Here is a 19,229-nt window from a genome sequence, read left to right as displayed (position 1 = left end):
GTGTGTTCATACAAGTTATCTGTGTAGTGGGGGAACCGATTGGTATTGGTGTAATCCCCAACATGCATGAGTATATGGTTGATCAATATGACTTCATCCTTGGCGAGCGGGGTTCCAATCTTGACCACTTAAGATTAGAAAATGGGGCCTCATTGCACTTTTGTGTAGCTAAATCCTTTTGCAGTTCCACGACTATCGACTAAGACCATGATGAAACAAACTTCTAAGAGTTTACAAAACATAATACAACCATTTTTAATTTGTCGAAAGTTAACAAAGAAAAGCGGGTAGGAGTATTTTACACGAGCGAGCGGTGTAGGCGATTAATCGGATATCGCACATTCTTGACTATGCTAATTGGTTGAGTAGTTGATCTGAAAGAATCAACTTTGAGGTCAAAAGCTTGCATCGGATAGCAACTTTAGGTTTCCGTTGAATATAATATTTCTTTGGAACTGAATTTGTTATATTGAGTTTGAGGGAGATGAGGTTGAGGGCGAAACCACAATTGAGGAAGGAAAGTTACCGCCCAGATTCAAATTCTTAAGTTGAGAAGGCGATATTGTTAAAATACCGGGCGTAATGTTGCGGTTTTCTAGAATAAGTGTCTCCAAGGAGGGACTGGCTGAAAAGAGGGCCTCATCAAGTTGGCCATCCTTCAAAAACTGAAATTAGATGCACAACTTTAAGAGAAGGTAACCAGATCCTAAGTGGCAAGCTTAGGTTGTTGTTAAGCAGTTTGAACTCTCTCTTTTTTTTTGCATGAGTAAGGAGTAGTATTACGAATAAAAGAATGTGTTCTGAGAGAGATAGTAAGATTACATTTCATCGACTTAACAGAATCTAAAATAGGATCGAAAGGGACACTCCACTCTTGGGACAAAACACGGTGAATGTCACTCCAAACGACTTGTCTATTATCAAGAGTTGAAGCATGCCTTCTTTGCTGCTGTCGGCTCCAAAGTTAACCAGCGAAAGGTATGGGTTATTCTCCGGGAGCTAAGTTTGAAGTGGCTATTTTCCATCTTGCTCTGATCTTCCATGGCGTTCTTCTCCCCATAAGGCTTTGAGCCACGCGACCAATGAATCACATTCTATCCATAACTTGACCATCCTCTGCATACGGCATGTTCTGCTGCCAAGATGATTGCCCAATATTCTGCTTCAAAGTTTGTTACTACTCCAAGCCCTTGTGCAAGAACACCTAGTATCCGATTTTCTTTATCCCTAAAGAGAACACCCCGCACCTCCATTACGGGTTGCCAATAGAGGAGCCGTCGGTGTTGGCTTTTATCTCCTCGTCTTACGGCGGGATCCACTTGACTTCTTTGATTATAGGAACTCTTGCGGGCTTGCAAGTGACCCCAATCTGTGAAGGAATGCCGGTTCATGCACAGATTATGCATAGTGGCTTTGGGCGACCCGATGCTATTTTCACTTCCTTAAGAATATCTCTTTTGAATCGATCTTTATTGAAAAATCTCCCTTCAAAAAAAATTTTGTTTCTAGTTTTCCACACTTGCACCGTGATATGCACCACACCGGCATTCCATAGTGTTTTGACAATCGGGCTTCTATTGTTAATTGCTTTGATCAATTCTCGGAAGCTATAATTGGTGAGCCTAACTTCAAAGACTCCTGCAAACCAATCCCAAATTTCTCTGACAGTAGGACAATCCCATAGCATGTGTTCCACTGTTTCTTCATTGTTTCTACATAGTCGGCATCTGGACGCTAGTTTGATACCAGCTCTCTTCACTCTATCATCTGTAGGAACTGCTTTCTGGATAAGTTTCCAAGCAGTGCCAGCTGCTCTTGGATGAATATGTGTTGCCCAAATCCATTTCCACCAGCTCACCTTGTTCCGTTTTTCCCGAATCGTTTCATGTGCGGACTTAACGGAGAAGTTGCCATGATCATCAGGCTTCCATATTCTCTGGTCTTGTTCTCCAGTAGGTTGCTGAAATTCTGTGACGTTTATACCCAGTGAAGTAAGCACCGATGTGACTTGAGCCGGTATGTCCCATTTGTTGTCCGTTATTAGGTCCTCCACCCTAGCTTTGAACCCTTTCCAGTTTACTTGGGGAAGACAATCAGTTATAGCTTTTCCCGCCCATGAGTCCCTCCACATATCTATGTCCTTTCCTTGGCCCACCACCCATCCAGTGTGTGCATTGAGCTCCGTTAAGGCCCACCTGATCCCAGGCCAAACAGTAGATGTTTTATGGTAAGTGAGCCAGTTCCCATTCAACATTTTATACTTCTTGTGCATGAAACAGCTCCAGTCAGTGTCAAGTGTAAGCAGTTGCCACCCCAACTTCATCAGGAGAGACAAGTTTATGTCCCTAAGCTTTCTCAAGCCTAGCCCACCCTCGTCTCTTGGTTTGCACACGTTCTCCCATTTCAAAGTGATCCCCTTCCTCTTTGTAGGGTCCCCAGACCAAATAAAATTCCTAATGGCTGCTTCTCCCTCTTTAATGCATCTCGAGGCCATTTGCACATCGACATATTGTAAACCGGAATACTATTCAAGATGGATTGAGCTAGCACCACTCTGCCTGGAAAGAAAGCATTCTTCCCTGACCGATGCTCTTAGCTTGATCTTGTCCACAAGTGGTTGAATATGTCTCGAGGTAACCTTTCCCCTAAACAATGGAACCCCAAGTACTTTTAAGGAAGCTTTCCTTCTTTTATTCCAAAAGGTCTTCTACCCTTTTCTTTTCGATCGTCCATGCCACCTAAGAACAGAGCTCTTAGTTACATTAAAGAATTGCCCAAGATGGGAGACTTGGTAGTCTTGTAGTAATCTCCATAGTCTCCTAAGACCTTTTATGCCTCCATTTGCAAAGATAAAAATGTCATCCGCAAAGAGCAAATGGGATGGCCCAGAAGAGAAAGCCATATAGTCCACATGCCCATTTGTATACATCCAGTGAAGGGCCCTGCTGAGAACATCCTCTGCTAGGTCAAAGAGGATAGGTGATAGTGGATCCCCCTGCCTCAATCCCTACATGACAGCGAAAAACCACAAGGCCCACCATTTATCATGGTGAGAGTTTAGCACTCACGAGAATAGTTTTATCCAACAAGCCATTTACTATTGAATCCCATCTTGTTGAGTACTTCCATGAGGAAATCCCAACTGAGTGTGTCAAAAGCTTGAGTCACATCCAGTTTCAGCCCCACATTGCCTCCTCTTCTTTTGGTATCGAGTTCATTAATCATTTCTGAAGCCAGAGCAACTCCTGTGATACCTGTTCTTCCTTTTACAAATGCTAGCTGCTGCTTACTAATCAACTTGTCAGTATACACTTTAAGCCTTAAAGACAAGATTTTAGTAATAATTTTAAAAAAGAAATTACTAAGGCAGAGAGGCCCTGAACTTGTTAAGGGCTCTGGCATTTTGAGTCTTAGGTATCAGTACCAGAAAACTAGTATTCATGGCTTGTGGTAGCTTGTTGTCTCTAAAAAAAGAGATAATCGCACTACTTACATCATGTCCAACAATGTCCCAGAAGCTTTGGTAAAAGCAGCCTTGGAATCCATCTGGCCCAGGGGAGCTATTTGGGTCCATGCAGAAGACAACTTCCTTCACCTCCAATGCATTGGGGATTGCAGTCAAGAAGTCGTTCATTTCTTTAGTAACCAAGTGTGGAATCAAGTTCATGATGTATGGGTTCACTGTGACATGTTGGCGCTCGTATTTCAACTCATACGATGAAACAATAAACATGTTGGGCTCACTGTGACATGTTTGAACTCTCTCAACGACTCACAAGTGAATAAATGAGGAGTTAATTGGATATTTCTCCCGCAAGCATTTTCAATATCAAGAACTTGAACATTATGTCTTACTGCATATGTTATCCACTCTTTGATCCAACTTACATCTACATCATCAAACCAGCCTACTGGGGAAAGAGAAACATTTTGCATATCTGAACCATCTCGTAGAAGTAGTACAGAATCGACAAACTTAATGAATGTTCTCTTGGATTGGAAGAGCCTTGAATTGAAATGAAAGGAGGGGACAGAAGACCGGATGTTTATCCACCCTTTAGATAGAACGCATGTTCGAACCACTTCTGTGGTTGGAAGAAACGATAGGATGTGATAGATTATAGGCATGGGTAATGCAGAGATCCTATTCATTTCTAGGCTCGAATTCTCTCCAAAGGTTGAACCAGTCTGCTCAACAATACTACCCGTCTGCCCAAGTGAAGGTGCAGTGGACTGGACCAACCCAGCTGATTGTGTGTTAGAATTCATGCCACCGAATGGGGATGTAGCCAAACCTGAATTAAATAGCAAAGGTGACGGATTACTTCCCAATGCAGGGGTGGATGTAGAATAAAAAATAGATGGTGTGGATTGTGTAGGAGGCTGACCAAAAGCAGGAAGCTGAACAGCAGGATTGGAGCCACCTATAAATGAATTTGAACAAGTAAAAACACTTGAGAATAGTACTTGTGTGAATCCTTCAATAATTACTAGCAGAGACAAAATTTGAGTAAAACTGATGCCGGCAATGGCGTGTGCACTAACCAAAGTCACTAAATTTATTGGAAAATTTAAGCTGAAAATTTCAAGTATTGCAGGGGAAAGGGACTCACCAAACAGAGAAGTCTGAGCTCCAAAGTGAGATGAAGTGAGCTGAAAACCAGAGGATGGAGAACTTGAAGCTCCAAATGCAGTATTTGTAGAACCGAATGGACTAGAAGAAGATCCAAATCCAGTACAGGTAGCACCTGTTGAAGATCCGAATTCGCCAAGGACAGAGCTTGTTGAAGATCCGAATCCAGGGACAAAGGCTCCAGAGGTAAAACTATTTTGGAAATTTGTCATTGAAACTATATTTTTTTTATTCCTCTATATTTCTCAAATGAAAGTGGGAACGCAGTAATTCCAAGTAAGTTACCCTAGTATCTGCAACCGTAGACGTCCATAGGCGGTGTAGGAGAATTAGACCTGTGAAACCATTTTGAGCATGAAATTATTACCTTAGCAATAATTTAAAAAAACAAATTCTCTGATCAATTAACACAGAGTTACATTCTTTAAAACCAACACTAAAGAGCCCTTATCCTCATGATTTAACAAATACAGTAAAACCCTAGGTAATAAACTCACCAAACCAAAATCAAAAGTCGTGGATCTTTCATGCAAGATGACTTAAAAACAGAATTGCTTACAATAGATATAACCACTTTTTAAAAACATTAAACATGAAAGGTTTGAATAAAACTTACAGGGATTACCACATCTTTCGCAAGTTTACAACCAGAGCTCAAATTCATCATTGCATCCTAAAACTAGGGGCTAGGTGACTCACTGACTTAGGGATGAAGCTAAGGGAGAAGGGGAGATGAATAAAGAAGAAATTGGAGAAAGAATAAAGCTAATGTAGTAATGTGGAGCTCATATTATTGGCACTTTTTTCAAAAGAGACTGAAAAAAAGTGGGTTTTGTAAAGTAATATGGTGGGTTTGCACATAAAATTCCTAAACCAACCCTTAGATCTTGTACACATTTTGCATTCGAACCTAAGAACGACACCATGCATCTTCCACAATAAGTAGATTGAGTCTCAAATTACAGCAGATGCATGGGGATATTTTGGTGTCTCTTACCGTTAAACCCAATAAAATCTGTTGAAGGTCGTGTACTAATTGCTCAAACGGATGAAGTTGCAATAGTCTGTAACTCTGTATACGTACGGAATACCTCGCATCTCACCTTGTAAAATGCAAGGTCATAATCAACGTGGAAGCAACTCAAATATTTTCTTTGTGCTATCTCATAGTCAAGAATTTCAACATTGTTTTCACACAACTGAGAGATGACTTTTGTATTTTATGTTATCTTGTTTACTTATATACTTGAACCATCTTGTAGAAGCAACAGATTACAGAGTGAAGACAACACAAATTGGCAAGAGAAGAATACTTTTACAGTCCTATATGGCATTTAACGAGCAAGTTTACATGGATATATATATTTTTTCTACTACATACAAAGCACAAATGGCCAAGAGAAATAAACTAGTGTCTAGTACTTAATCACTGTCTTAAAGAAAGCCATTGCAGAGTCTGCAGTATACATCTGTTTGAGGGAAACCCGCGTAAGTAAACGATAACTACTTGAAAGGCTTGAGATGAAATATATAAACATATTTTTCATATCATCATAAAATGCATGAGTTTCTTGAAAATCAGTTTACACGTACACTATAGATTATGTAATACTGACCGGACTCCTGAGTCTTCAAAAACGCAAAATCATTAGGTTACCAACAACTACTTGATTCACAGGAAACAACCAACACAAACTCCGAATATCAACCATGAAAACTTATCTTGACTCCCATCCAAATAACTACTATACTTAACTAGTAAACGGGCACGTGCGTTGCACGTGCTAGGAAAGAAAATTGGGGTAGAAAAATCAAAGGAAAGAATTATGTATAATGTAAAATATTACATATTACATTTGTCTGAATGGATTATGTAAAATGGTTTATATTCAAAGAACTTCAATAAGGAAAAAAAACGATTGAATACGCTAGTTTTAGTCTTTGTTTGATTCAATTTTTGCTGCTATGCGAAGTTGCGAATAAATATATTTGAAGGGGTATTTAATCGCCTGTAATTTAGTTAGTATGTAATTAGTATTGTATATGGCACAAACTAATTTACCTAAAAAATAGGAATTATGTTGATGAAGTTTACCTTTGTGCTGCTAGTTGTGTAATTCTTTTGTGGAGCATTAATTTGATCAATTTTTACATTGTTTATTGGTCCCTATTCTAAAAATGTTATTAGCACCAAGCTACACATTCAAAATTTTGCCAAGTTTCGGGATTCCACTTGATTAACATAATGAAATGAAATGTTGGTTATTTGGTCCCAATTTATGAACCTTTTTCTTTGGCACCAAGCTGCACATGCCATTCATCAATCTTTTGCTTCATGATGGATTGGATTGCCCCATTTTTATATATTGTTCTGGGCCTGAGCATGGTAAATAACTAATTATTGAAATATTGCCCAACACTGGCGGAATCATGGATTGCTATGGATGATGAACTTTAGTCTGAAGACTTTGCAATTGGGTGATTAGGTTATGTGCCGGAGTTTCGTTTGAATTGTGAAACATGGAATGGAAAGTTTAGTAAAAATCATTATAAATAATAATTAGAAAGGCAAACAACAGACTTTATAACTTAGTGATAGAGTGTAAGTTCTTGCAAAATGTGCTTTTTTTTTAGATTTAAGAACACATGGGTTATGTTTATTTTTAGTGTTTTGGAGAAGAGTTTTGTGTCTTTTGGGTTTTAGCAGATTGGGTGTGTAGTAATTTGGGATTATGTAGTTATGTGTGAAAGTTTGTTGTAAATGTTTTTACTAAGTAGTTTATGTTATTTCCATAGGAATATGTGGGCATATTTAACTGGTTTGTGTTGGATTTTGTAATTGCCTGTATGAGTGAAACATTTATCGACTCAAAACAATTTCTCGTTTAGAATGTTTAAGATGGCATTATTTATGGGTAAATTCACCTTGAGTTGATGGTCAACTGGGAAGTTCTATGGTATTGCAATTTATTTAGGTAGGACACTTACCTTACCTTATACGTAACTGAGATTTTTGACATCAGGGAAAGATGCTCAGCTTACCTGTTAGGCTGTTTTATAGAACAACTATTTATGTAAATCCTATGGCATCACTATGACATGGCAGAGCAAATCTAGTAGCCATTAGTGACATCACTGTTGCTTTACAAATTAAATTCCAACAACAAAATATCTAATAACCATAAGTAATAAAACAATAATAAGTTGAGGACAATATTAATAACGACATGCTCCAAGCCATCTCCATCATTCAATCCTATAACCATTAACATGTTCCAATCATAAACCACTACAGCAGCAGCAAAATAAGTCGACTACACTACTAAACCACCTGCCACCTACACCACTACAGCATGACACACCAGTCCACACAAAGATACGAACCAGCACACTCACCACACTCCCACTACCACCATCAGAAGGCAAAGAAATTAAGCACTTGGAGTCGAGCGATGTATGAAAGCAATAGTAGCAGGCAGAAAACAGCACCTAGCACGCAGCAGTAGCACCCAACACACACAGCAGCATCAGGCAGAATGCAGCACCAAGTACACAACATCAATAACACCCAACACTCAACACAACACCACACACATAGCACAACACAACACGACGTCACACACACAACACAACACCACATGACCTGCCAACATACACATACACACAAAACACAACACACACACACACTACCACCTCCACCACACCACACCACACCACACCACACCACACCACACCACAACATACACTACCACATCCACAACACCACACCACAGCACACACATTTACTCCTATAACGACATATTCTTTCATCAAACATTTATTTAAACTAAAGATCACAATAGATGGAAGTTAAGAATTCTAATGACCATAATTAAAGTGTATTACCTGGTAAATTGTGCGGATTCTCTTAGATGCAACAGTCGTGGCTGAAGTTTCCATGGTTTTCTTAAAGTTGTATGAATAAATTTCCTGTGCCAACATAATACGCACATTTTCCCCCCCGGGTTAGTTATAAAGAATTGATAAAAACAAATAGTTAAAAATCAACGCGTTTGTATATTTACCACACATTCGGATTTTCTACGCATACGTTTAGGATTTATTTCCTTAGTTGAGGTTCCAGGTGGTTCAGAAGAATTTTCAAATGGTAATATCTGTATCAAGAAGGATTGAATTTCTAATGAGCTGATCTGCCCAGGACATGATTCTTAACAAAATAATATTCAATTTTCTAATTGAAACACCCCCCGTTACAAATAATAAAAGATGGCAACAGATAACATAACGTAAAAACGTGTAATAGCATATTAGTATGTACATTTTCTCTCACTTTTGGATGTTCGGATATAGGATTTGGGTAGATAGTATTAAGAGTATGAATTTCTACTTTGGCCTGCATCTATAATCAAAAAAAGAAATTATGCATTGAATAAAAAAATAATAATGTCTTGTCTATCTATCTTAAACTTTTATTAAATATATTTTTTCTTTTTACCTGATCAATGTGAGTAAGCATCATGTCTCCTTCTAGCTTGTAATCCATAGGAAAAACTTTAGTTGTTATGAAGCCATTGGTTCCTTGATTCTTGATGTTGTATTCACTAATTTTTATTTAAAAAATTAATGATGAACCTATAAGCTCATTCAGTATATTCTTAACCATTTGAGAACCACTTGCCTGGTTTAAGAAAATATTATCCACTTGAATTAGATATATTTAAATGCAAATAAATTAGTGTTGAAATGTTTAATAGTAGATTTACCGATTTAAGCATAGCCTCCAATTCAGATGCTGGATGTTTAACCAGTGTTTCTGCTTCTTTTCCAAATATGGTCACAATAGAACGATTTGTGTGATATTGAATGCGGGCTTGAATTTGATATCTAGCATTCAATGTCAATATAAATAATTGAAAGGGAAGTGAAGAAGTTATAATAAAATATAATAGTTTTACCTTGTAAATGGAGAGGGTAGAAACTCATTACAGCAACCAATAGCGATCATCTTTTTCCAAAACTTTTTTCTTTCGACAGCCAGCTTTAGGGCAGGATAAATAATATGGCTCGTAGTCATGTATGACTTCGCAAATTGAAGCTTTGCATGTCAGAACTTGTCCCTGAAAAGAATGATTCTATATAGTGAAAAGTTTTAAAGCAAAAAAAAAAAATTATATAAAAGTGTATTGCTAACTCACAATGGTGTCTCTGTACGTCTAATGAATTAAGAATTTCAGAAAGAGTTTTCCTGTTCTTGAGTTGTCGAGTACTCGATATACGATCAGTAGATGCTGACCCTTCAAGCAGTTCAATTGTTTTGTTCTTGGGACTGAAAAAATGAAAGTTAAATTTTGAGTAATGTAAAGTATATGTACGTTTGAGAACTTTACCTGTTCATTAGATGTTGAAGTTCAGGAATTGCCAAGTTGAAATAAATTTTTGTCGCCCTTGTTGAATTTAGATAGTAACTCCTGAAATATTTAAAGCAGCAGTTAGTTCCAAGGAGAAGGAATAATATAGTAATATAAAACGTATAATTATACTTGTATTAATTAAGTTACCAGTATAGATGTCAACAGTCAACGATGTTACAACGACCACAGGCTGATCCACAGTAGAATTAATGATATCTTTGTCAACCAAATCCACTGCATTTTCCCATAGTGTAATCCTCATTTTTTTTCCCACTGGGTAGTTAATTTTTTTGTGAGTATATAGATACAGGTAAGATGTTTTCCATACTCATTAAAACAAAATTTGGAAGCTAACCTGTCATTCCTCAAGTGAATATTTCTCAGTTGCTTCATTCCTTTCCTAACTGTTATGGCTGAAATTCCTTCAAGCACACCACATACATTTGATAAATATTATAAAGAGATATTTGTTATGTATAAATATACATATTTGTAGTTGTATATATTTCTCAGTGGCTTCATTCCTCGGATACCTATTAGATTTGTAATTTGTTTATAACGACTGTTGATGTTGTCAAATTCAGTAAAAGCAAACTTGTACGGCGGAATTTCTGGTGCAGTTTCACTTAGTAGTCTAACAAACGTGTCCCATTTAAAAAGTATAACAAACGCATGTTGAACAAGCCGATAATCAGACACTGTTTGTACATTAAAATGCTCAGCATGATACACGCAGCCTTCTCGGATAACTTCTGAGAATTTTTCAGATTGGTTCTTTGGAACAATTGCATGCACTTGATTCCCCTGAAACCAAAATATACGCAAACAGTTAATAATTTTTTGAATAAAATATACTGGAAAGGGAATTTGTACAATTCAAATAAAATTGGCTAACTTTATCGTCTATCAAAACCATGTCAAATCTGCTAGGTTTTCCATGCAATTCTTTTCCGATGCTCCATTTTCTAGAGACGCGAAACTTAATTCTGCAGTTTTGATTCTGGTAATTTATGTCAGATAAAGGAAGATATCCCGGTGGTGTCATTTTGAAGGAAACCTATAAAATTTTAAAGTCAGAGAAATATAGACCATGAAATAAATATTTTACGAAGGAGATTATGAAATGCAGTAGTGAATAAGAAAACGTGTACAAAAAAGTAATGAATCACTCTTGAAAGTGTGCATGATGAACAGTCTTGAAAACTACAACACTATGAAAGAAAAAATGATACGATGAAACAATTTAGTAGAGTTAAAATGGTGTCTATTTAAAGTTGAAATATGCAAAGTGTTGTTGAAGAGACTGAAATTAGTCATGATCAAACCTTTTTTGCAGGATAATGCTATTTGCTGATGCCAAAGATGGCACATGAGAAATTGGGAAGGAAGAGAATAAGTGAGGCTTTGACAATGGAATTTTTTTTGTATGTATACTGACAGTTTCGCTTAAGAAACGGTTATAGTTTGAAGGAACTATACGAGTGGTAGTTGAAGCAGTTAGTACTTGAATTTTGAAGGAAGAGTTTTTTGACGATTGAGGGGATTGAACTTCAAGCAGTGAGGATCGAAGGGATAAGTCCTTTTTTTTTCCCATTACTGGGCCTTCCTAGTCGGTTTGAAAGCTCTATGGTATGGGCATTTCCAAAAAGTAATAGTGGAAATCCGCTCTCAAGCAATACCTCGTATGAAGGCGTGAATGCAGACTAAATGTAACACTCGTAGCTCCCTCCTACAACTCTATCTGTGTATTAGCAAGGTGTTGTAAAAAAAAAATGACGTTTGTATGTATATTTGTTGGAGACTGACTTTTTAGTTGCATGTAAAAAAATGCATATTTGATGGCGCTAACTATATAAGTTTGTATTATGAGATAGTAGTAAGTATCAATGACACAATAGCGTTTAAAAAATGATGTACATCGTAATGAGTACATAATTATAAAGATCTTGCAATGTTGAATTACGCCGAAAACATACAGATTGAGTTCATGGGTATAACATGTGGAGAAAACACATTTGGTTGCAGCAAGAACAACATAAACAATTTTTTCTGCAAAAAAAGAAAGTAGGGATGCTAAGATATGCATTGATGGTACATGACAAAGAATAGGTAAGATTATTGATCAACTTATTAATATTTTCCTCAAACTCTTCAAGATGCACGGAGCTCGAGAGGGACAGCAGCGTGAAGGGTGATCATGGTTTTGTAGTTTCCCAGTTTCTTCTTATACGTCTAACTGGAGTTTCTTCTTAAAGAATTTCATCAATACGTCTCATTGGAGCATTAATCATTTCACTTGTTCGAGAGTATGAAGAACTGTTTCTGAAGTACTCCTATACTCATTTGACCCAGGAAGAAGCTCCTTGAAGTATACACTACTCTCTAAGCTCTAACGAAAAACTTTGTACAAACTCCCTTTCCCATGCGATCCTTCACTCTTTATCTGCTGTTACATAATGTCAAACACACATGCAATCTACCCACCACCATCTGAGCTATTTGGCATAGGTTACCATCTGACCTATGAGGCAACAAATTAACATTTTAACAGCCAATAGACTTACTGGGGCCATCTTCAAACATTTTAACAGCCAATACTTACACAGTTGAAAATCTTTCGGCTTGAAACAATTGGATCTTCAACTGCCGAAGTGAGTATAGAAGATAAGTCCCTAACATGGGAGATGTTGGTAGTTGCATCCCTGATCCCGGAATTCAACTGGTCAGTCATGAACAATACCTGTACACGGTAGATCTTAGTTAGATAAGATTGGAAAGATCAAAGTATTGGCTTCAGGTATTTGGAGTTGTAATAAACAATTATTATACCGACAGCTAGATGCCTAGAGCTAAACATAACAAAGGTACAAATAAGAATTTCATTCGCTTACTTACGATGAAAGAACCACTCCTCACAATCTTTGCTGTTTCCCGATCCAATAATGTGCTAGGGAAGGAACTCTGCCCAGCTACTGAAAACATTTGCAATATATTTATCCACTGCAACATGACTGCCATCAGCTTTAATGGTGTCCTGCCAAGTTTAGCTCAGTAACAGAGAAATGTAGGAGTCCTATTGGTAACACATTATTTATGGTAAGGAGACCAGCATACCGTGCCAGTGAGATGTAATATAAAAGCATTGGATTTTCGAATGGGCCGACCTTTGGGCATACACAAACATACACTATGAAGCCTTGATTTTGTTTGTTGGCTGAATAAGATGTGATTGTTTTAAAGAAAAACTATGTCCTAACTCTTCTCAGACTGGTGCTAAACTGATAATGGTAAACTCAGTTTACACTATGAAGCCTTGATTTGATTCGCCTGACTATCAAATCAAGACTAAATTAGAAAACAGAAAAGTGTAGAGTTAAAGAAGGCCAAGATCATCAGATGCGCCAATACATTATTCCTGCAGTCAATGACGCTCGTGGTTGTCAAAAGTTTTCTACCAACTTTCATCAATTCTTGCTCATCTATTGAACTGCATTCGCCAGACTTGCGAAGGAAAATAATCATTTTCTCCAAAACTATTGCATTCTCCAGAAATAAGTTGACCAGTTCCATTTCATTCTCAGATCCTCGGAAGCCCTCGATTTCAACAAACTTCAGGTGGGAAAGCTTGTACTTGTACCCCTCCTTCACTTCATATTGCTCAACTTGAGCGATGTTCTTCAAACCACCAAACTTCCCCTTGACAATGACAATTAAAGAGAAAATTAAGACATCAAAAAATCAAGTTTAACGGGTATTTCATATTAAGCGCTTACCACATCGTTCACTAAGAAGATAGATTCAATTTCAGTAGAGTGCATGAGTATATGGTTGATCAATATGACTTCATCCTTGCTGAACAGAGTTCCAATCTTCAGCCACTTAAGATTAGAAAATGGCGTCTCGCTGCACTTTTGTGTAGCTAAATCCTTTTGCAGTTCCACAGCTATCGACTAAGACACAATGAAACAAACTTCTAAGAGTTTACAAAACCTAATACAACCATTTTTTAATTTGTTGAAAGTTAACAAAGAAAAGCGGGTAGGAGTATTTACCCGAACGAACAGAGTAGACACTGTCAGATACCGCACATTCTTGACTATGCTAATTAGTTGAGTAGTTGATACAGAAGAATCACCTTTGAGGTCAATGTTTGCATCAGATATCAACTTTAGGTTTCCGTTGAATATAATATTTACTGGAACTGAATTTGTTATATTGAGTTTGAGGGAGATGAGGTTCAGAGCAGAAACCACAATTGAGGAAGGAAAGTTACCCTTCAGATTCAAATTCTTAAGTTGAGAAGCTGATATTGTTAAAATACCAGACGTAATGTTGCAGTTTTCTAGAATAAGTGTCTCCAAGGACGGACTGGCTGAAAAGAGGGCCTCATAAAGTTGGCCATCCTTCAAAGAAACAAAAATTAGATGCACAACTTTAAGAGAAGGTAACCAGATCCTAAGTGGCAAGCTTAGGCTGTTGTATAACAGTTTGAACTCTCTCAACGACTCACAAGTGAATAAATGAGGAGTTAATTGGATATTTTTCCAGCAAGTATTTTCAATATCAAGAACTTGAACATTATGTCTTACTGCATATGTTATCCACTCTTTGATCCTACTTACATCTACATCATCAATCGGGCCTACTATGGAAAGAGAAACATTTTGCATATCTGAACCATCTCGTAGAAATAGTACAGAATCAACAAACTTAATGAATGTTTTTGTGTATGGGAAGCATATTGAAGTGAAATGAAAGGAGGGGACAGAAGACCATATGTTTATCCACCTTTTAGATATAACGCATGTTCGAACCACTTCTTTGGTTGGAAGAAACGATAGGATGTGATAGATTATAGGCATGGGTAATGCAGAGATCCTATTCATTTCTAGGCTCAAATTCTGCGAACTTGATTGTTTTTGGATCTTTGTCATTGAAACTATTTTTCTCAAATGAAATCGGGAACGCAGTAATTCCAAGTAAGTCAATTACCCTAGGCGGTGTAGGAGAATGAGACCTGTGAACACATTTCAAGCATGAAATTAGTGCCTTCGCAATAAATTAAAAAACAAATTTCACCAATTCTCTGATCAATGAACACAGAGTTACATTACTTATACTTCAAAACCCTTTCCTTAGTAAAACGCCAGGTAATAAACTTACCGAACCAAAATCAAAAGTCGTGAATCTTGTGGTTCTTAACATGCGCAAGATGACTTCAAAAACAGAACTACTTATAAAAGTTCAATCTTTACAAAATAGAGATCACAGTTATAAAAGTAACTTAGACTATCACTTTGGAAGAAGAATTTCTAGCAAACAACTCAGTTCTTTGTTTCTTAGTTTTCTTCTTAATCCAAAAACAGATACATAAATGGCTTATATATATCTTATCTTATATATAATGGGAAAATTTGCCCCCGTTTATTAGTCCCTGTATTCTCGGTTTTAACCCAATGTTTTGGTATAAAAGGGTACCCAAAAGTTTCACCCACCAAATTTTCTATACTTCACGTTTAAAGGGTAAATTGGTCATTTAAATCATTTCCCAGGACTAAAAAACTCAACGTGAAAACAGATAGAGACACCGTTTCGCAGTTTCCCAACAAAAAAAAAACAAACCGTTCGTTCGTCTTCTCCGTTCCTTTCCAATTAAAACCCGTTTCAAACACTTTGCAACCAGTCGATTATTCCTGTGGGATTCTTTGCTTCGTTATAAATGCAAGTGAGTAAATAAAACTCTTCGATACAATTCTCTGTTTCCAATTTGTAGGAAACCACACTAATTTTTTGCACCATTTCAACACCGTTTCCAGATTTTACAAACAATCAGATTATTCTTCGATACAATTCTCTGTTTCCAAGGTTATAGGTTATCGGTTTGAGAAGAAACATAGTTCAGATCTACTTATGAGGCTTCAGGTACTTTCGCAAACTCGTTTATTTGGAAATGGTATTAAGTAGAATTGAATTGAAGTGGATTTTGTGTTTCTGCAAGAAAAAGATAAAATACCAGTACTAAGCACAGCAGCGGCGCTGTCATCGGCTTCACTGGTCTTTAAGAAAATCAACTCAACATATTCATGTATGCTTCTTAAGCATGCATAACAGATTTTCACTTTCGCTGATACCTATAGAGGCTCTTACAGTGTTAGTATCCCCGAAGTTCAAACTTACTACAACTCTACAGGATATGGAGATGAACTTCTGTGGGCCGCTTCTTGCCTCTACCATGCGACAGGGGAAAATTCATGTCTCAAGTATCTGATAGGGGAAAATGGAAAAGAATTTGCCAACACTGGGGCAATCCAACATGGTTTAGTTGGGATAGCTAGCATCTTTGGAACTTCGGTATATCGTGTTATTGCCAAATGCAAGATATACTGTAAACACTTTGCATTTAATTTTCATCTGATCATGTTAGTCAACTGACTTCTCTTACTACATAGTGACATATATGTACAACGGCTACTACTAATAACATCTTGAGTTTCAATAAAACGAAAGTAATTACACCTAATAATTCCGTAGTCATTTCTCAGATATTCAAGTAATGTGTTATAAAGGAACATTAAATCTCTACACCTACTGATAAGACTCTTAGCAATTTAAACATATTTGTCAAAATAATTAACTATAAAAAACAGTTAAAAAACAAAAAAGAATACCTCACCTTATAAAGCGAGAGTTGTTTGGGTGTTGATAACGCTTTAGGAATAAGTCAGAACAATCACGCAAATCTGCAATTTTGGGAGCGCAGTTCTACAAATCCGAGGTAAGTTTCTTTGGTGGAAAAGAGATTTCGGATCTTGATAGCATCGGACTCCAAATGTACGAAGAACAAACAGCCGAGGCTCTCATGTGCGACCTTCTACCAGATTCCCCTAGCCTCACCGCATTGAGCAGGTGGTAATCTTTTACATGTCCAAACATATACCAATTCATTTATTAAGGAAATTTAAATTAGGTTATAATCCAAATAACCCCGTCCATTCAGTAGTTTGTTATTGGCTATTGAGCCGAGAACTATTTTTACATATAAACCAAGAATGATTAGGGAGGAATCAGACAACATTGTTCTCAAGCACCTCCAGTTCTTACCAACTTGCGGTGGTATGATATGGGTCGATCAATGGAATGCTCTCTGCGAAACCTTGTTGGCTCGGCATTTCTTGCCGTTCTTTACAGTGATTACATGCTTTCAGCCCAAACAGCTGCCCTATATTGTAATGGAAAGACCTACACATATGCAAATCTTTGGAACTTTGCCATTTCAGAGGTACTATCCAACACCAATACAAATAGAAGAAGAGCTCAGATATTATCACTTGGACGGGGTCTTTAGGGTGGGGAGGGGAGGGGTTGAACTATATGATGATTCCCACATCCACTCAACATGCACTATTATTTTGGACCATAGTAAAAATGGCGCTCTCCTTTAGAATCAGAGCATTAGATTGTCTGCACGTTACTAAAAAATTGCCCATAATGTAAAGCATCTATCCTTTATCCCCCAACAAGGTTTTTAATTTGACCATGCTTATTTTTTGACAAAAAGAATCCGTTTGGACTTTGGCCTGAACCTTACGTAGAAGCAGTGTCAGTGAGCGCTACTTTAGTATATGCTTGTTGACCTTCTTTTGTAGATAGAATTTTTTCAATGATCAAACATTTCTTATGTTTTGAAAAATATAATAAAAGTATGTTTCTATCATGGAACCAGAGTATACCAAGTCCAAAATTCGCAGACCGGTAATTGATTGCAACCGGTTATGTGGTGTGTCATTAATTTGTACGCACACAAAGTAGGGGTGAGTATTGGATTCCATTCCAATTTTAGGCGATGTAAATCCTTAAAGCAAAAACCTCAGCCGCCTACCACCCCTCCTTCACCTATGAATTAACACAGGTCTTTGTTTCCGAAGAGTTGTATATAGACAAGTTCTATTGGCCACATTTCTTTATAACACCATCTAACCATCCTAACGTGCAATGCTTCTTTTAGGCTGATTATGTGTTGGGGAATTGATTCAATGATAAGGTTATTTTAGGAATAGTAGTAGATACAAACACTTTGCCAACCAACGAAACATAAATTTAAACCCTGTTTTCATTTTCCCAAATCACTATTTTCATCCGGTTTCTTCTCTCCATTCCTGATATTCCCAATTAAAAGCCGTTAAGTTTGAGAGTTCAAATCAGAAGGGCCGCGTATGTTGGTCATTTTATGTACAACAATTTTTGCTAATCCAAACAAGTCGTCTCCTCCAGATTCCCAAATACTCAAATCACAATTTCCGTCCCAGTTTCTTGATTCTTCCCAATAAACTTGCGAGAAGTTCTTGAAGATTGAAAGATTCGATTGCTCTGGTTATCTGGATCAAGGGTTCCAACCGTAAGTCGCAAATCAACTTTATATTTTTCCTTTCCAAAATTTCTAGATTTCTGGATCAATTAGTAGTCTGAATTCATGCTATTGAAAGTGGTTTTCTAAAAAAAAAAACCCGGCTTTTCCCTCCTGTAGTATCAGTTCTTCTGATTTGTTGTTTCATTTGATGTTTAATTTATTTTATGTTAATTCTCTGAATTTTTTTTTCTACTTTGCCCTTTCAGGTGTAGAAAGGAGTCTTAAGTGGTTTCGAAGGCGCATTTACAAGAAATGTTGTCTACAAAGACGTTCTCCAGTCATGTAATGTACATTTGTATTCCAGTGTAGATTCGCCATAAGTCCAATGTCATCGCCATAAGTACAACTGCAAAATCATTGCGTTTCCTCAATTCCTCCAACTACTCGATTCCCAGTAAACAACTAACACACAAACTTTTTATATCATTTTTAAAAAGTATCCTGAATCCTATCCATATACTCACTTGACGTGACCTGTTCTCACAACTTTGATAGACCTTAAAAGTATCAAGACTCGAGATCAAGCATTATAGGTCATGCAGAAACAAAATTCCAACACTTGACGAGGCTCGTGGATGTTTCAACAGTTCTCTGCCAATTCTCATCATTCCTTGCTTATCTATGGATATCCACTGATCTGACTTTGACACCGTGATAATCATTCTCTCCAAAACTATTGCGTTCTCCAGGAAAAATTTAACCAACTTAACTTCAATCTGAGATCCTCGAAACCCTTGCATTTCAACTAACTTGAGGTGTGACAGCTTGCACAGGGACC

General features: G+C 37.2%; 3 protein-coding genes across 5 annotated transcripts; all 3 read right to left on the bottom strand.

Moving 5' to 3' along the window:
- Positions 1 to 2,670: 2,670 nt before the first annotated feature.
- On the bottom strand, positions 2,671 to 5,422 carry LOC147520698 (uncharacterized). The gene is made up of 8 exons (XM_086594313.1): positions 5,250 to 5,422; positions 4,614 to 4,968; positions 4,389 to 4,424; positions 3,745 to 4,295; positions 3,494 to 3,546; positions 3,124 to 3,319; positions 2,827 to 3,007; positions 2,671 to 2,738 (listed from the first exon to the last, which is right to left on the bottom strand). The coding sequence occupies exons 2-8, from the start codon at positions 4,843 to 4,845 to the stop codon at positions 2,671 to 2,673; spliced, it is 1,317 nt and encodes a 438-aa protein (XP_086450439.1). The 5' UTR covers positions 4,846 to 4,968; positions 5,250 to 5,422.
- A 5,246-nt stretch (positions 5,423 to 10,668) lies between these two features.
- LOC147520697 (uncharacterized) lies at positions 10,669 to 13,341 on the bottom strand. Of its 3 annotated transcripts, XM_086594973.1 has the most exons (5): positions 12,940 to 13,341; positions 12,647 to 12,784; positions 12,021 to 12,093; positions 10,940 to 11,101; positions 10,669 to 10,848 (listed from the first exon to the last, which is right to left on the bottom strand). In XM_086594973.1, the coding sequence occupies exons 1-4, from the start codon at positions 13,060 to 13,062 to the stop codon at positions 11,058 to 11,060; spliced, it is 378 nt and encodes a 125-aa protein (XP_086451099.1). In that variant the 5' UTR covers positions 13,063 to 13,341; the 3' UTR covers positions 10,669 to 10,848; positions 10,940 to 11,057. The 3 variants fall into 3 exon arrangements, 1 of the variants encoding a protein (XP_086451099.1); XR_015214452.1 differs by lacking the exons at positions 10,669 to 10,848; positions 10,940 to 11,101; positions 12,021 to 12,093 and adding an exon at positions 12,119 to 12,560; XR_015214451.1 differs by lacking the exons at positions 10,669 to 10,848; positions 10,940 to 11,101; positions 12,021 to 12,093 and adding an exon at positions 12,121 to 12,565.
- Positions 13,342 to 13,389: 48 nt separating this feature from the next.
- LOC147520696 (putative F-box/FBD/LRR-repeat protein At1g78760) lies at positions 13,390 to 14,714 on the bottom strand. Its single transcript, XM_086594312.1, has 3 exons — positions 14,097 to 14,714; positions 13,818 to 13,994; positions 13,390 to 13,740 (listed from the first exon to the last, which is right to left on the bottom strand). Exons 1-3 carry the CDS (start codon positions 14,712 to 14,714, stop codon positions 13,390 to 13,392), a joined length of 1,146 nt encoding a protein of 381 aa, XP_086450438.1.
- Positions 14,715 to 19,229: the final 4,515 nt, after the last annotated feature.

Source organism: Coptis chinensis, chromosome 2 (genome assembly GCF_015680905.1).
Source record: "Coptis chinensis isolate HL-2020 chromosome 2, ASM1568090v1, whole genome shotgun sequence".
NCBI lineage: Eukaryota > Viridiplantae > Streptophyta > Magnoliopsida > Ranunculales > Ranunculaceae > Coptis > Coptis chinensis.
Note: the sequence above shows the minus strand (reverse complement) of the source record. Positions and strands in the feature narration are given on the sequence as shown.

What these genes read in the sequence shown, in the direction of transcription:
- LOC147520698 (XM_086594313.1), bottom strand. Translation starts at nt 4,845, where the DNA reads ATGACAAATTTCCAAAATAGTTTTACCTCTGGAGCCTTTGTCCCTGGA. An exon ending in AGCTCAGACTTCTCTGTTTG is followed by an intron (nt 4,425 to 4,613) that starts GTGAGTCCCTTT and finishes ATTCATTTATAG; the next exon opens with GTGGCTCCAATCCTGCTGTT. An exon ending in GTTGGGATTTCCTCATGGAA is followed by an intron (nt 3,008 to 3,123) that starts GTACTCAACAAG and finishes GCTGTCATGTAG; the next exon opens with GGATTGAGGCAGGGGGATCC.
- LOC147520697 (XM_086594973.1), bottom strand. Translation starts at nt 13,062, where the DNA reads ATGGCAGTCATGTTGCAGTGGATAAATATATTGCAAATGTTTTCAGTA. An exon ending in TGAGGAGTGGTTCTTTCATC is followed by an intron (nt 12,785 to 12,939) that starts GTAAGTAAGCGA and finishes TACCGTGTACAG; the next exon opens with GTATTGTTCATGACTGACCA. An exon ending in GCCGAAAGATTTTCAACTGT is followed by an intron (nt 12,094 to 12,646) that starts GTAAGTATTGGC and finishes CTTTTTTTGCAG; the next exon opens with AAAAAATTGTTTATGTTGTT.
- LOC147520696 (XM_086594312.1), bottom strand. Translation starts at nt 14,714, where the DNA reads ATGCAAAATGTTTCTCTTTCCATAGTAGGCCCGATTGATGATGTAGAT. An exon ending in TGTCTACTCTGTTCGTTCGG is followed by an intron (nt 13,995 to 14,096) that starts GTAAATACTCCT and finishes ATTGTGTCTTAG; the next exon opens with TCGATAGCTGTGGAACTGCA. An exon ending in TCTTCTTAGTGAACGATGTG is followed by an intron (nt 13,741 to 13,817) that starts GTAAGCGCTTAA and finishes GTCATTGTCAAG; the next exon opens with GGGAAGTTTGGTGGTTTGAA.